Source organism: Homarus americanus, unplaced genomic scaffold, assembly GCF_018991925.1.
Source record: "Homarus americanus isolate GMGI-L3 unplaced genomic scaffold, GMGI_Hamer_2.0 scaffold54742, whole genome shotgun sequence".
NCBI classification, from domain to species: domain Eukaryota; kingdom Metazoa; phylum Arthropoda; class Malacostraca; order Decapoda; family Nephropidae; genus Homarus; species Homarus americanus.
The window spans coordinates 34,127-52,267 of NW_024719778.1; the positions used below are offsets into that span (position 1 = coordinate 34,127).

An 18,141-nucleotide genomic window follows, 5' to 3' on the forward strand; every position below is an offset into this window, starting at 1 on the left:
TATCATTCTCACCCTTGTTGCTGGCAGAGGTTAAAACACTGATCGTCTTTGTGTTAGAGTAAGTATCATATTATATTTTTCTATTTGTTTATATGTATGTATAGTAAGTCTCTTCATGGATACGACAGAGTCTGTATCTGTATTCATCAGCAAGGCCACGTATGTCATCAAGGACACAGACCAAGTGTTTAATCTCACTGAAAACAATGATTTATCTTATGAGACAGACAGACAGAGATACACACACAAACACACACACACACACACACACACACACACACACACACACACACACACACACACACACACACACACACACACACACACACACACACACACACACACACACACACACACACACACACACACACACACACACACACACACACACACACACACACACACACACACACACACACACACACACACACACACACACACACACACACACACACACACACACACACACACACACACACACACACACACACACACACACACACACACACACACACACACACACACACACACACACACACACACACACACACACACACACACACACACACACACACACACACACACACACACACACACACACACACACACACACACACACACACACACACACACACACACACACACACACACACACACACACACACACACACACACACACACACACACACACACACACACACACACACACACACACACACACACACACACACACACACACACACACACACACACACACACACACACACACACACACACACACACACACACACACCTAACCCTCGTAGTCCAACACACACGTACCCAAAAACCACCACAGGAACACACCCACCTACCATCACCCCTTCCCCCGTGGCCCAGTAGTTGTATCTCGATGTCTCTGAATATTTGACGTGATCGGACTCCCCAAAGCCAAATCGAGGCCCGAGTTTCGTGCCGGTAATATTTGTCAAGTAAACTTCCAGCCCCTGAACCATCGACGACCGCCGCTAGATTATTATGTCAACTGCAGTCGTATTTGACGGAGGCCAAATATTCATGAGAAGTGAATAAAGTATTTCTCCCTCCCACTGTTCCAGTTACTGAAGAACGCTTGACTGAATCGCCCGTGAAAAATTGAGGAAAGGGGTAAGGGTGGTGGATGGGGAGGGTGACGGAGGAGGTGGACAGTTGGGAGAGTGGAGGGGGAGGAGAGGGATGGGAGGTAGGGAGGAGGAGGGGAAGGATAGGGATGGGAGGTATAGGGAGGAGGAGGAATGGAGAAGGGGGTAGAGGGGGGGTAGAGGGTCAAGAGACAAAATGAGTTCACCACACAGTGACAGACCCCACATGATTTGACACACCAAATTACAACACCACGAGTACCACCATTACCACAACTACCACCACTATCACTTCCACAGCTATCACTACTACCACAGCTACCACTACCACCACCACTACCACCACCACTATCACTACTACTACCACAACTAATACTATTATCAACGCTACTACCATCACAATCACCACTACTACTACTACTATCAACGCTACTACCATCACAATCACCACTACTACTACTACTATTACGTCGTCGTCGGCCGAGGCACAGCTCAGCCACTCGTGTGTGTTGTCATGTCAATTCACAATCAAGTCTTTTTGATTACTCAGTACTATGAGTTAATGATTTCTTGACTACTCACGGCTTCACTGCTTCATTTGAATCGCTCGAACCTGACTTGTGTTTCGCTTCGTTTCTCATCCCTCTGGAAATTCTCTCTCATTATCCTTCTCTTAATTCTTGCTCTTATTTTCATCGTGCGTGTGTTTGTCAATCATCCCCCTGTGTTTGTTAAATGGACTGCATTTCTTTACTGTTATTTTCTCTATTGTCATATTTTGTGAGTCAGGTGATTCGAATCTTCATGAAATTCGAGTCGGATCTGATCTTGTCGAGTTAGTGAAATGATGCGAATATTTACACCGTGACGTCATTAGATTTAGGGAATAGGAATTTTGTTTTAACATAATTCAAAGTTAAGGTATTTTATAATAATTGATAAAGGATCAGATTCTTTATACCAAAGGATTTCAAGGATAGGATTGTTTCTACCGTAGGATTTAAAGGATCGGCTTCTTTATACCGAAGGAATTAAGGTATTTGATCATTTGTAACGTAGCATTTAAGGGATCAGATTCTTCATAACGTAGAATTCAAAGGTTCAGACTCTTTATATCACGTAAGAAGCTTAGGCGATGACAGGCGAGAGGCGTCCAATAGTAAGATCACCAAACACAACCACAGCCTACAAGTTAACCACAGTTTACCCCGGGGACGCACCACTTACCCATCATCTGCGGTCTCCAGGCGCCATTAACTCTGGGATGTTGTTTAGTACTTGTCATGTGAAGGTTTTTAGGCCTTACATGACAATTTACGGGTTATGGACGAGTTGGTTTGCGTTGAGGGCAGCAGCGGTTGACACAGGTTTGGGTGCTCGGTGGTGTGGACCGCATGTGTTGAACTGTTTCCCAGTGGTTTGTATGTTAATTAACTTCTAAGAGATATGCAGTAATTCGTATCTTAATTTTACCTTAACATTCTATATACAATAATACGTGAGTTAATTCTTATCCTAATTTTCTTGAAATATTTACAGTGCAACTTAAGATATTTTTTGCTCTAATATTCCTAAGATATTTGCAGTAATTGTATATTAATTTTACCTCAATTTCCTGAAGACAATTACAATTAACCTAAGTTATTTTTATGCAACACCATGGCGAAGTGAGAAAACATCTTATTGGCTGCCTTCAGACACGATACTGTATGGTAGTTGTGTGATGGTATGTGGTAGTAGTAAATGGCGGGTATGTGGAAGTATGTGGTAGGTCACTGGTGGTGGGTATGTGGTAGTTGTGTGGTGGTATGTGGTAATATATGGTAGTTGTGTAATGGTATGTGGCAGTAGTAAATGGCGGGTATGTGGAAGTATGTGGTAAGTGATTGGTGGTACGTATGTGGTAGCTGTGTGGTGGCACGTGATAAGTATGTGGTAGTATATGGCAGATGTGGTGACCTGTGGTGTAATGGTCAGCGTGCTCGCAAGCTATGGGCAAGTTTCTTTACACCATTTCCCTTTGTCGACCCAGCAGTAATTGGGAACCTGGATGTTAATCGATTTACGGTTCGTGTTACTGGATAATGGTTAGCCAGTGCAGTTAGCGAGTTGTCCGGTCTTCTCGGAATATTCCTTGACACTCATTAACTTAGGGTGTGGTTGTTGTGTTGGCGACAGCTTCTACACCTTAAACAAATGGGGAGGGAGGGATGAAGGAAGGGGAACGAGGGATGGAAGAGGAGAGGGACGGAGAGAGAGAGGGAGAGGAAGGAGGGAAGAGCGGAGAGAGAGGAAGGAGGGAAGAAAGGAAAAGAGGGAAGGAGGGTGGAAAGAATATGGAAAAGAGGAAGGAGGGAGGTAGGAAGGGTGGGGGAAAAGAAGGAAGAAGGGGGAAAGAAGTGAGGAAGATATGGAGGAAGGGATGGAGGAACGAAGGGAGGGAATGAGTGAAGGAGGGAAGAACGGAGGGAGGGAAGGAGGACAGGTGTGGAGGACCCGAGCCACTGACCACCTGAACACCTTGGACTTGCTTTACTTCTCAAACAAGAGTCAGGTGTCAATCACTTTTTATTTTCTTCCTTTGTTCTCGTAATATATCCGTTACAAACTCCAGTATCAAATAACTTTTAATACTCCAAACTAATATTAAATTTACCTCCCTGTTTTAAGAGAGTTTTAGAGACCTTAATGAGATAATAATTTAAGTTTAATTATCCTTACCTGTAATAAGATCCACGTGAGTTCCTGTTAATCACACTCACCTGTAAACAAACAAATAAAAATATTACAACTCATTCTAATTCAATATCAAAAGTCCTTTACCTCAATTGTTAATGTTTTAGAACTTATTTCTATGCAAAATTGGTCTAATTCTAAGTTAATGTTAGAAATGACACTGATGGATGGATTACATGTTAAGGTAATTTTTTTCTTTCTATTTGAGATATCTTTATTATTTATTACAGGTGTGAATGTAATTATAGTATGATAATTCTGTGTTATGGTGAGTGTACCTGTAACACATAACTTGTATATATAGTTAATTGCGCACTTGTAACACACAGCCTGAATAATAAGTGCGCACCTATAACACACGCCCAGTATAATAAGAGTGCATCAATAAAACACACCCTCTATAATAAGTGAGCATCTAGAACACACCCTGTATAGTAAGTGCGCACTTATAACACACACCCTGCATAGTACGTGCGCACTTTTAACACACCCTGTATAATAAGAAAATAAGAAAATAAGAATGGAGGAAACTGCAGCGGGCCTATTGGCCCATACTGGGCAGCCCTATTTACACCCAACCCCTATAGCTCATATATCCATCCAACCTGTGTTTGAAGCTAGCCAGCGTATTCGAGTTAATGATGATGTTTGGTAACTTGTTCCACTCGTCCACTACTCTATTTCCAAACCAATGTTTACCTATTTCGCGCCTATAACACACCCTGTATAGTAAGTGTGCGCCTATAATACACCTTGGATAATAAGTGCGCACCTACAACACACCCTGCATAATAAGTGCTCACTTATAACACACACCCTGCATAGTACATGCGCACCTATAACACACCCTGTATAATAAGTGCGCACCTATAATACACCCTGTATAGTAAGTGCGCACCTATAACACACCCTGTATAATAAGTGCGCACCTGTAACACACACCCTGTATAATAAGTGCGCACCTATAATACACCCTGTATAATAAGTGCGCACCTATAACACACACCCTGTATAATAAGTGCGCACCTATAAACACACCTGTATAATAAGTGCGCACCTACAATGCACCTATAATACACCCTGTATAATAAGTGCGCACCTATAACACACACCCTGTATAGTAAGTGCGCACCTGTAACACCCACCTTGTATAATGAGTGCGCAGCTTAATACACCTTGTATAATAATTGCGCACCTGTAACATACACCCTGTATAATAAGTCCGCACCTATAACACACACCCTGTATAATAAGTGCGCACCTGTAACACCCACCTTGTATAATGAGTGCGCAGCTTAATACACCTTGTATAATAAGTGCGCACTTACAACACTCCCTGTATAGTAAGTGCGTACCTAAAATACACCCTGTATAATAAGTGTGTACCTGTAACACACCTGTAACACATACGTATATAATAAGTGCACACCTGTAACACACACCCTGTATAGTAAGTGTACACCTGCAACACACACCCTGTATAGTAAGTGTGCACCTGTAACACACACCCTGTATAGTAAGTGCGCACCTGTAACACACACCTGGATAATAAGTGTGCACCTGTAACACACATCCTGAATAGTAAGTGTAATGATTGATTATCAAACCGCAGCTTACAGCCCAGAGAATTACAACACATATAACAGCGAGTACCAAGTTGACACACCCTGGGTCAGGACCCAAGGGACCTGACCCCGGCCTGAGTACTTGAGTTACCCTACATCTCTCTCCCGTTCGGGTCGTCATTCTGTTCACTCACACAGTCACGCTCGTCCTCCCCCCAGGTCGGGAGGGAGACTTCCCGACCAGACCCTGGCATCACCAGCTAAGCAGAGTCTCCCATAGGAGGCAGCCCAGCTAGCACCCGCTGGGCCTCCGTCAGGTTACACGTAAGTCTTTGTCAGGGTGATCCCTAGGGTGAGTTACCTACTGTGGGAAGTGTATTAATTTCATGTTTGTGTCCGAGAGTCAGTATCCAGTAACGTAAATATAATGTTCTAGTAACGTCGATATAATACTGATATTAATGTGTCCATGTCATTGAGTGGAATAATAAATAGTTGTATCGAAGTGGTGTTTGAGAAGTTGTCCCTTAAGAACGTATAAGATAATATAAGTGTAAATAACTAACCGGCCACGCTGCCAAACTTCCTCTCTTTACATTCCTCCTACTATAAATATTCTACTTATATGTAATATCTTCATGTGAGTTTTGTCTCATTTTATAAGTGTACACCTGTAACACACACCCTGTATAGTAAGTGTACACCTGTAACACACACCTGTATAATAAGTGTGCACCTGTAACACACACCCTGTATAGTAAGTGCAAACATGTAACACACACCTGTATAGTAAGTGCACACCTGCAACACACACCTGTATAGTAAGTGCACACCTGTAACACACACCTGCAACACACACCTGTATAATAAGTGTGCACCTGTAACACACACCTGTATAGTATGTGTACATCTTAAACACACACCCTGTATAATAATAATTAATAAGTGCGTACTCACACCTCTCAGAAGTGACGCATTGTGAAGGGTCTTTTATGACTTCTGTGAAGGTGAGGGCAAAGCGTGAGTCAATATGTAATGTGTACCTTCAGGTGTAAGTCGCACTCATGGAAGATACATGTAAGTGTAAGTGTAAGTGTGTGTGTGTGTCCCTTATGCATGCAGTTTTGAAGGCAGAGAGCTGAAACTTGGCAGGGAGGTGCGGGTGGCCTTGGGCATAGTCGTATACTATCTCTTGTCCCTCCACCAGGGCGAAGTTGGGTAACTCACCTACTCGTTATAAATCTCCTAACGTTAGGACACACACTCTCAGTAGCTCTTAGGTCTCTCAGCAGCTTCTCACGGGTGAATATCTCAACCTGTCTCCCCCAGCACCTACAGTTATCGGGTCGCCACGGCCTACAAGAAAGATTAATACCATCCCACCACCCAAACCAAGTTTCTTCCCAGGCTGGGGGTAGCTATCATGCCAAGCATCAACAGGGGAATTCACAGCTCTCCGCCTTCTCCGGCAGCCGAGAGAGGTTCTTCAGACTCCGGGACCGAAGGGCGGCTCTTCTTTGGCCCCCTCAGGAAGCCGTTTCCCATCGTCGCGATGATAAGGAGTCACAAATAGAAATTAATTACCCTCAAATGGTGATCCTAATTTGCGTTTCGCGTGTTTCTTTTGTTCCGTCTCGACCCTGCTGGAGCGGAAATGGTGTTGGGGAGGGTAGAGTGTGGATGTGTGCGTGTGTGTGGGAGGGGGGGGGGATCAGGATGACGCCCTAGACTGCTTGTCGCACCCTACTGGATTCTGTGTAAGGTGTTGGGGCGGGTCGAGGGAAAGGAAGGCTTCACACACACTACAGCTCTTTTGTGAAAGGTTGTTGGGTAGAATGAGGGGAAAAAATCTCTACTACAGACGAGAGAAAACAGGAAGCCACAGCACCCTACTAAACGCATCCTACAGACTTCTCTCTATAGGGTGTCATGGTAGGGTGAGGGTTCATAGTGAGGCCCCTGATGTAGTATATAAATGTAGATGTACAATGTAATTTTTATTTTCTCACTGTGAATATAATTATGTCTTAAAGTTGAGGTCGTCAGTAACACAAAATATCTATTAAGAGACCATAGTGTGTACTGGGGCCATCACCCACCACCTCCAGGAGAATGTCTACACCTGTGTGTCTGGCTGCAGATTTATTTCCATTGTACCTGTAATTTCTTGATCACATTTGGGTCCACTGGGAACCACTCAAGGTCATGACCTAGGTAATCCAAGGAACACAATAATTACTATAATAATAATCGACACAGTATAATCACCAACACTCTTCCTATATTCCCATCCATTACATTGGACAAGGTACTCCATCTGGTCGTGAGTGTAGCGTGAAGAGACAAGTGAGGCTTATTGATACAGTTATGTCTCATGATAGGAAAAAACACGATGCATTTTGACACACGCCTTGGAATAGAAAGTTCCGACTCATACGTCTTCCAGTGAAAGTGTTTCCGTTTGTACCTGAAGTTTAAGTCAGAGGAGGAACGAATTTTTTCTGTTTTCTAAAAAGTTAAGTTTAGTTTCACAAAAAATATAGATTGAAACAATTAAAATTTATTCTCAATTTCATTTCGGTTTGCTAAACACCAAAAGTTGGTAAGAGTTAAGTGTTAGAGTCGCATATACCCAAGAATCGTGACAGTCATGACACAGTTGTAACAGTCGCCTGGGAGACATCAGAAATAATAACCGTGACAGTCAACAATGTACACCAGAGGCCAGCACTTGTGACAGTCATGACAGTCACCTGGGAGACCCCATGAATAACAGCCGAGACAGTCAACAAGGCCCACTAGGGACCAACACTCGTGACAGTCAGGACACGATCGTGACAGTCACCTGGGGACCTTGAATCATCAGTCACCTCACTACACAAGCGAAGAAATTACATCGACTTTTTAATGACCACGACCCAAGAGCTTAATTAGGTGGTTGTCAGGTGAGTGTGGGAGGGCAGGTGAGGGATGCCTGGGGGAGTCACCACCTCATAAATATCCATTACAGGTCGAGCAGCACCTGTGGTAATTAACCTGAGAACCTGCGTCCATCATCACGTCAGCTCAGGTCCCGCTTCCTTAATCGCCCGGAAGGGAGTGTAGGTGTAGCCAACCAGGCGCACGCACATGAAATGCACGCACTTACAACCATCCGTCCAAAAATACACGGAAATACTCGTAAGCATATGTCCTTGAAAGCATATTATTACGAAATTATACACAAAAAATGGAAACTCATGGAGACACGAATGAATGTACGCAACATGCACAAACACAGCAAGTACATTATGCCCGCACGTATGCCTGAGCAAGAACAGGCATTGAATGCATTTAAAAAAAACGTATACACGGATACATTTATCCATACATGCAAATACCCACATACATTGTTTACACATGACACACACACACACACACACACACACACACACACACACACACACACACACACACACACACACACACACACACACACACACACACACAGTATCGCAGTAACCCTTGATATGATCCTCTTAAGATAATTAAAGATTTATAAAGAGGTTTAGAGCTTTACCACACGTACACTCCCTCATTAATGTTTCGGTTTAATAATTAAGAATAAACACCCACGCCGCTGAACGAAACATTATGCAAATGACCAAACACGGCTTTACCAGATTAATCGTTCGTGCCGCACAGGAATAGGGCTGGCGAACGTTCGTCTGGTATTAGTTTGTCTTTAAGATTGAGAGGCAGAGGGAGGAATGCCAGACGATGATGATTGCTCGCACTGGCGTTGTTTTATGGTACGGGTCTTAGTTTTAATGTAGTTTTTTATGCTCTTGCCACAGATTACTGGAGGGGGAGCAAACAATATTAACCTTGTCCACCCGTCCGTCTGTCCGTCCGTCCGTCTGTCCCTGTGTCCGTCCGTCCGTCCGTCTGTCCGTCCGCCCATCCGTTCGTCCGTCTGTGTTCATCCATCCGTGTGTCCGTCTGTATGTCCATCCGTCTGTCTATCCATCCATCCGTCCGTCTGTCCATGCATCCTTCCGTCCGTCTGTGTGTCCGTCATCCGTCTGTCCGTCCATCCATCCATCCGTCCGTCCATCCATCCATCCGTCTGTCTATCCATCCATCCGTCCGTCTGTCCATGCATCCTTCCGTCCGTCTGATGTGTTTCCGTTCAATAACTTAAGAAAGACATTACAGAAGAAGCTTAGGTTTGGTTTGTATTTTTAGTTCACGAATATCTAACTCAAGCTTAATAATTATCAGCTATTTCTAACTTACTTCACAAGAGGCAGCTGTTGAACTCAGAATTTTATTCGGGATTTTATGAACAAACAATTAATAAAAGTGAACACCTAACTAGTATTTCCAAACAGGTAAACATATCAGTAGAAAGTCGGGTTCACTTAGCGTTCGTCGATCCATTAAAATCTGAATGCGTGAGACATGTCAACACCTCACAGATCTAAAACTGACCAATGATTGGCCACAGCTATGACAATCTAGACCAATAAGGGAGCCAGGTTGATCTCCTCCCTCCCCCACCCCCCCCACCCCCACCCTAGTGCATCATCCCAAGTTAAGATTATCATCCTTAACTGATGATATAAGAACGTATCTAACCGGCCTACGTAACCCTACAACCCAATACTGATAGTCAATATGGAGTCAAAATTACAGAGACTCTACCATAAACACGTCTGCTTGTTCTCGTATCCCCAGTAAGAGGTGAAACGAATATATTTTAGAGTTTGATGGGTTTCGAAGGTCAACGCCACTCACTTCCTTTCTCAGGTAATTAATATATCTCTGGCCTCATCACCTGGGAGTCGCGTTCAGATAAAAGCCAAGTTGAGTTAGTGACTGAAGAGGGAGATATGGGGTGTGATAATGTGCCTCCCTCACTCACACCCACCCCCTGCTCCCACCCATGACGACGACAACCAATACCACCAATCACTATACCACTATTACCAGCCACTACCACCGTCACCATCATTATCATCACTGCCACTACTACTACTACTACCAAATTTACAATCACCGCAATCACTACCACAACTACTATTACCATCACTACCACTACTCACCACAACCACCAAGACATTAAATAAGGGATTAACTGGTAATGTCTGAGAATTTTTCATATTGATGACAGTAGTAGTAAGTTAGTTCTATATTTCCTCACATTTAACCACCTGAGTACGAGGATTTAAATCCCTAAGTGCAATTTTATCGTACTCAACGGAATTGGTTATCATATTTGAAGGACTGAAGCATCGTACTCAAGGGGAAAAAAACATTATACTCAATGTTACTTCATTGTACTCACGTAGTTTAGCATCGTACTCAGGGGGTAAAGACATCACACTCCAAATAATAATTTAACGTACTCACGTGGTTTAACATCGTACTCAAATAGTTAAGGGAAAACAAAAGAAGAAACACTAGGATAACTTTTGAAACATGGAGAAGTATATCGGTGTGTTGAGATATATCGCCGCAACACCGTATAATCCAGACACTAATTTGACCTCATCACTCTCAATAAAGCGAGCTGTTAGTGTGGGATTCTAGTGTCTCATTTGACACCTCTATTGGGGCGTTCTTCCTCGATATTGTCTTCCTCTCGTTGTTGTTGTTCTTGATGGTGATGATGTTGTTCTTGTTGTTTTGCTGCTGTTGTTGTTGGTGGTGGTGCTTCTTGTTCTTGTTGTTCTTCTTTATCCTGTTGTTGTTGTTGTTGTTATTCTTCTTCTTGTTCTTTAGTGTCGTTCGTCCATTTTAATGTTTCCATCTTTATCCGTCTCTCTGAATACTTTTTTTCCATAATGTTGTTTTCTCTTGTTTTTTTCCTTGGTATTCGCCGTTCTCAACTCTTTCCTTCTTTCTTCTTCCTTTCTTGTTTACTCTTTCTCAAAATTGTCTTCTTTCTCCTCTCCTCTCTTGGCTTTCTCAATTTCTTTCAATTTTCACGTTTTCTCTTGTGTGGGCTAATGTTTTCTCTCTATCTTCCTTATCTCTATTTTATCTTCTTTGTCTCGTTCTTTATCATTTCTCTTCTAGTCTGTCTTTTTCTTCTCTCTTGGTTATCATTCTTGAGGCTGTTATCCCTCTTCCATATGGAGTTCAGTGACATGCAAATATTTTTTTTTCTTCGTTCTCTTTAAAGGACATTTGTTTATGCAGACCTAATTCAATTTCTTGTTCTAAATATAACAATAACCCTTAGAGAGAGAGAGAGAGAGAGAGAGAGAGAGAGAGAGAGAGAGAGAGAGAGCATTATTTAACCTAGATCAACTCCAAAGACATTATTGAAATGCCAAACAAGTGAAAACATCCAAGGGAGATCATCAGAGACAATAAACTTATAGAAAATACAACAGCTGTATACAAAAACAAATAAGCATCATCCACTTATATGAATCTAAATAACTGAACTTATCTTTATATGTATAAAGGGATTTTAAACCCATCATGCTAGCGCTGAGTGTCATGTAGGAGCGTGTCAGTCACCCCAGCCACTGTATGCGTGGATAATAACTCTCGCTTGATGGCCGACTCATTTTGATCTGCTTTTAAGAGATTATCTTGTCGCCTTTTCCCTGAGTTCTGACGCTTGGATACTCTAAGGCAGGGGTTCTCAACCAGGGGGGAATTCCCCCCAGGGGGGGAATTCAGGTTTTCAGGAACTGATTCGGGAGCAAGAGATATGTTCGATGAGAAATCAATCACAGAATTTTGGCCCTTGATGTGCGATTCCTACCCAAAAGTGGCAGAAAGAGCTATCCGTGCATTGCTTCCGTTTGTGTCGACATATCTTTGTGAGTCAGGCTTTTCAACTCTGTTGCAAATTAAAACAAAGCAACGTAGTAGATTCGAGGTAGAAAATGACCTGCGTTGTGCCCTTTCAAGCACTCCTCCGCGTATCCCAGAATTGGGGAAGAAAAAACAATCACAGGTTTCTCATTGACTGTAATCTTCATCTGAATAAAATTAATCACAAATTTACAATATCCTGGTATTCTATTGAACTTTTTGTTTATTGCATTATGCTTCAGTTTGGTCTGTTAAGTAATTCATTATAAATATAAAAAACTATTTTACTTTTATTCAAGTTTTATAAATCCATCAACATTTTCAATTGACATTTAATTTGTAAAACTCCACTATAAAAATAATCCATGTAAAATTGTAAATGTATATGTACTAATATGGACAAAATAAAGGTTTTTCAGTATTATATGCATATTATTTGGAATGCACTTTTTGAGGCAGACAATCTTGGAAAGGAGGGGGGGAATGACATTCTGACATATGGTGAAAGGGGTGCATGGGGCAAACAAGGTTGAGAACCACTGCTCTAAGGCTAATATGTTGAAAATCTCTCTTCTCTCTCTCGGATTCTTCTTTTTTCATTCATCTTCTTCTCTGCGTGTTCTTCGAAGTAATTTTTATCATCAGGTAAATATATTAAGGTGAACATGCGTATTAAACTACATACATGATGGGTGCCCCTCATGTAACGAGGATGGCCGGCCCAACGGCCACCTAAGCATGAATTTGTTTAAGCTGTAGAAGCTGTCGCCAACACAACAACCACACCCTAAGTTAACGAGGTTCATGACCCGGTGTCAAGGAATAGTCCGAGAAGATCGAACAACTCGCCAACTGCACTGGCTAACCATTACCCTGGAACACGATCCGCAAATCGATTAACATCCAGGTTCCCAATTACTGCTATGGGTAGACAGATATATAAATATATATATATATATATATATATATATATATATATATATATATATATATATATATATATATATATATATATATATATATATATATATATATATATATATATATATATATATATATATATATATATATATATATATATATATATATATATATATATATATATATATATATATATATATATATATATATATATATATATATATATATATATATGCTGATAACCACAAGGAAAGAAGAAAACACGAAGTTCCCAAGCGCTTTCGTGTAATTCACATCTTCAGGGGTGAGTACAGACTAGAGAGAGAAATACAAGGTGTATATTTAAAGATTAGTAGGGTCACTTCAATACCTGACCATTGGACCTGGTCTCACCCTCCTCTGAATATATACACTTGGTTTGTATTTCTCTAGTCTGTACTCACCCTGAAGATGTATTTTTTTTATATATATATATATATATATATATATATATATATATATATATATATATATATATATATATATGGAAAAACGGGTATAGCTTTCGCCTTGATAAAGACGAAAGCTAATATTGTTAAAGATATCACTTTCATTGTGGATTTATATATATATATATATATATATATATATATATATATATATATATTCATATAAATATGTAAATAAAATAAGATGATAAATATACACACACACACAAAAAACACAGACAAGAGAGAGAGACTTTACATACATACAGAGAGAAACGAGAGTACCACACTATAACTTCACACACACACACACACACACACACACACACACACACACACACACACACACACACACACACACACACACACACACACACACACACACACACACACACACACACACACACACACACACACACACACACACACACACACACACACACACACATTGTCATGGCTACTTGATTAAGAAAAAGATACGTTTCATGGGTATTTATTTCTCCTAGGAACATAATTTAAACGTTTTCCGTAACTGCTGCTGTAAGTACAACCTCTAATTGGGCCACTTAATCTAATACAAAATGACAAAGGTGTAAGTGAGGCAGTTATATGTGTTCTCACAATTTCAATTTGTAGAAGAAAAAATATCAAACGAGACCTTTTATAATTAATGTCTAGGAATACGAGGCTTTAGGGAGTCTTGGAACCTGGAAATTTAATTAATGTTCCTGTGAGATTCTTGTGTCAGGCTTCTACAGTTGTAAGAGCGTCTTCTTCCCCCCTCTTCGGTCACGCTCCGGCGCAATGTCAGGGCGCATATCAGGAGCTGATTATTACCTGTTGGAGGCCCGAGATTGCATGACACTTAGGTAATAACGCAGCAGGGGTAGGTAGGTAGGTAGGCAGGGCGTCGGCTGTGTCACGGAGGCTGCCCTGTGGAGAGAGGTGGAGGAGGAGCATCGGGGCAGCTGGTGAGTGCAGGAAGGGCGTCGTTTGCTTGAGTAAGGTGGGTGAATCAGTGGTAGGCCCGGGGTGTATAGCTGTACACTGAAGGTTATGATATATCTAAATACACTGAGGGTGCTGATGTTTCCTGCAGGGTCGCCAGCGTCGACGGCGGAGGACGGGGACGAGGATGGAGGTGATGGGCCGCCGCCTTGCAAGAAGCAGAGGAAGGCGCGGACGGCGTTTACAGACAACCAGCTGCAGACACTGGAGAAGAGCTTCGAGCGTCAGAAGTACCTGAGTGTGCAGGACCGCATGGAGCTGGCTGCCAAGCTGAACCTGACCGATACCCAGGTCAAGACCTGGTACCAGAACAGACGGTGAGTTTCCTCAAGTCATGAGATGTTACTGTGACAGGTGGTGAATGTCCCAAGGTCTAGACTAAGTATGAAACATGTTGTAGTTATTAAGAGGTAAATATTTGGTTTCGGAAAATATCTCGCATGTTACAAAACGTGACGAAGGCTGTGTTCGTAGCGTGTCACCATGACGTACTACTGACGACGGTAAGGTTATGATTAATTCCGACAAACCATTTTGCTTCCACAGACAACTTTATCGTTTAGAAGCTGCGTCAAAACATATACAGTACATCACTTCTAAGACATCAGTCATAATCATCAGAAAATGAAACGAACGACGTGAAAGTCGTTTATTTTCTTATCCATTTTCTCTTGCTTGACTCCGAAGGATTACCGCAAGTTAAACCTTAGTCATCGCGGGTGTTTCGTCACGGCGGTGTCACCCTCAACATGGGAGCGACTCGCATCAAGGGAGGTGACAGGGGACATGCAGAGATGAGCTCAGGGAAGCGTTGTGCCTCATTACTTCACAAGACAGCAGCAGCTAGAGCAGGAGCTATACATTTCTGGAGGGAGGGAGGGAGGGAGGAGGGAGGGAAAATAGGTAAGTAGCTAGGTGTGCATCGAAGGGGGAAAGAATTGGAAGGAAAGAAAGAGGAAAGAAGGAAGGAAGGAGGGAAGGAGGCAAGGGGGTAAGAAGGCAAGAGAGGAAGAAGGCAAGGGGGAAGGAAAGAGTGAGGAGGAGTCAAGGTTCTCATGCGTGCTGCCAGCCATTCATCTCTAAGAAGCAGCGCTCCCTCCCTCTCTACTTGATCCAATGTTACGTATCCTGTAATTTGGTTACGATGGTTACCATTCACTCCTCAAGCTCTCTCACCCGTAGTGTTCGCTGAGTTATAAGCTTTTTCTACACCTGGGTGATCCTATCTAACATTAGATGCGTGACTTTCTCTTCAAAACCAAACGCTATAAAAAAAGCATAGTAATTAAGGAATAAATCATAGGCTTGAAGTGTATTTCAGTGGATCAGAAGATAGTGAATGGAATCTTGTACCAGAAACTCAACGAAACGAAAAATTAAGAAAGTCAATTGCCTCAGGTTCACCTTGCTGTGTCGCCATAAAATTGATTATCGGTAGGTTGCACGTCGCCATTGATTTGGTTATTTCCGTGCTGAATGTCACCATATGTCAGGTACTTGCCATAACGCGGGTCATTAACAGTTCGACTCTAAGGTATGTTGCCATACTGGATCAACGTTGCCATATGCTAAGTTCTTGGACCGTTTCTCTATCTCTTCCTTAACTGTTATCGACGATGTTATTCACATCATTCTGGTCTCTCTCACACACACACACACCTATATTTAAAATCACTACTGCACCTGTATCTATCTGTGTGTGTCTCTCTTTCTCTCTTCTTCCTCTTTCTGTCTCTCTCCTTCTCTCTTCTCCCTCTCCCTCTCTCTCCTCTCTCTCTTTCTCTCTTCCCTCTCTCTCTCACTCGCATCGTCAAGGTGAGAAGCACGAGGTGAGACACATGGTGGCCAATTAAGGTTGACAGTTCTTACCTGCGACAACTCTCACCAGGCGGCGGGAGTCTTGGGGCGGATTCCTGCGTCGCCGTCATACACTTGCGCTGCGCTTTCCCATGCGTCTCAAGTAATAAGCATAACACACACACACACACACACACACACACACATGCAAGATTATTTTCTCTTCCTACTCCACATGTCAAGAAGTGCTCAATACACTGACCTTCTCGGCTCTCTGATCATCACCATGACCTCATCTGCAAATTTGGTGAGAAACTTCTGCACCATCCTCGACACCGGCTCCTGCATCCACCCGAGATCCGTAGTCCGCGAAATGCTATTCAACACCACAACCGCATCCAGCCTATACTAGCACGTACTGGTCGCTATAAGAACAGCCCAGTCCCAACCATTGTAAAAATTATCAACAACTCGTAATCAACCAGTGTGTTCAATCCCAGCCAATCTTACCTTTTTGCACTGTTATTATGTTGAAATGTCCTGTAGTATGACCTTCTCCCCACCTAGTTATTATAGATCATATTTGTATCACTTATGTTACTTGTATATTACTTGTCAATCAAGTGATCCATTCCCCAATTACCCTGTATGTAACTGTATATTTTCAGCCTTTTGGCTGCAACGCTCTTCCAAGAAACCGCCAATTATTATTATTATTATTATTATTATTATTATTATTATTACTATTGCACACACACACGCGAGCGCACGCGCGCGCGTGCGCACTTAATGTAGAAAATTGTTGTCAAGAGAAAGAGCAAAAAATGTATAAATAAACAAAAACACGTTAGTTAATTGTCGAGTTAATTGTCGAGTATATAATTTATTATTGTATACAAGTAATACAACATCTACCATTTTTATTCTTTATCTACCTATACCTATATACTCTTAACATGATACAACGGTTATTATTGTATACATGGTGTAACCTGGTAATGCCATGTTATCTCTCGCTGTTATCTTACTGTAAACATCTAACTCATCCATGGCATATTAGGCATAATTTAACGTGATCATCGAACAACGCCTATTGTAATTATCACAGAGTCGCCCATAACTATATTACTGTCATCTAGAATCGTAATTATCCCACGGAGTCACTTAAGACACCATTGATGTAGCAGTTATCGTACACCCGTATAATTATAGGAGTTATAGCGTATTCCTTATTTACCGATTTACCGTACAGTCAACTATCCTCCTATTTCTCACTGTTATTACCTATCATTGTAATTATCGTACATACTGAATTGCCTATAACACTACCACCGTATATCCAATTACCGCCATTATCGTACAAAGTCAGCCACAACAACAGTGATGAGCTCAGTGACAACAAATTCGTCGGTAGTGATCATGGCTGTCGTATGGTTTCATCACAAACTACAAAAATTATTGCACATAAGTAACTTCTGCATCACCAAGCATGATAAGAGGGTGACGCTGATATAACTCTAATGAGGACAGTAAGTATGTCTTTTGACGTGGGTGGAGCGTCCAACTGTTCCTTCCATCCGTAGACAAAAATCGTAATTTAGTCCGTCTCCACCCACACTAGGACACGCCCGGAATATCTTACATTAACATGCAATGGTAAAGAGATTAATGGTGATAGCGATTAATGGTAGTGATGATAATGATAATAAT

General features: G+C 41.9%; 1 protein-coding gene across 1 annotated transcript in view; it reads left to right on the forward strand.

The window, feature by feature from the left end:
• The window catches only part of LOC121860289 (homeobox protein B-H1-like), a 61,383-nt gene that overhangs the window by 12,539 nt on the left and 30,703 nt on the right, over positions 1-18,141 (forward strand). Inside the window, exon 2 of the mRNA XM_042357364.1 lies at positions 14,726-14,951. Within this exon, the coding sequence (XP_042213298.1) occupies positions 14,726-14,951 (226 nt within the window). The remainder of the gene's footprint in view (positions 1-14,725; positions 14,952-18,141) is intronic.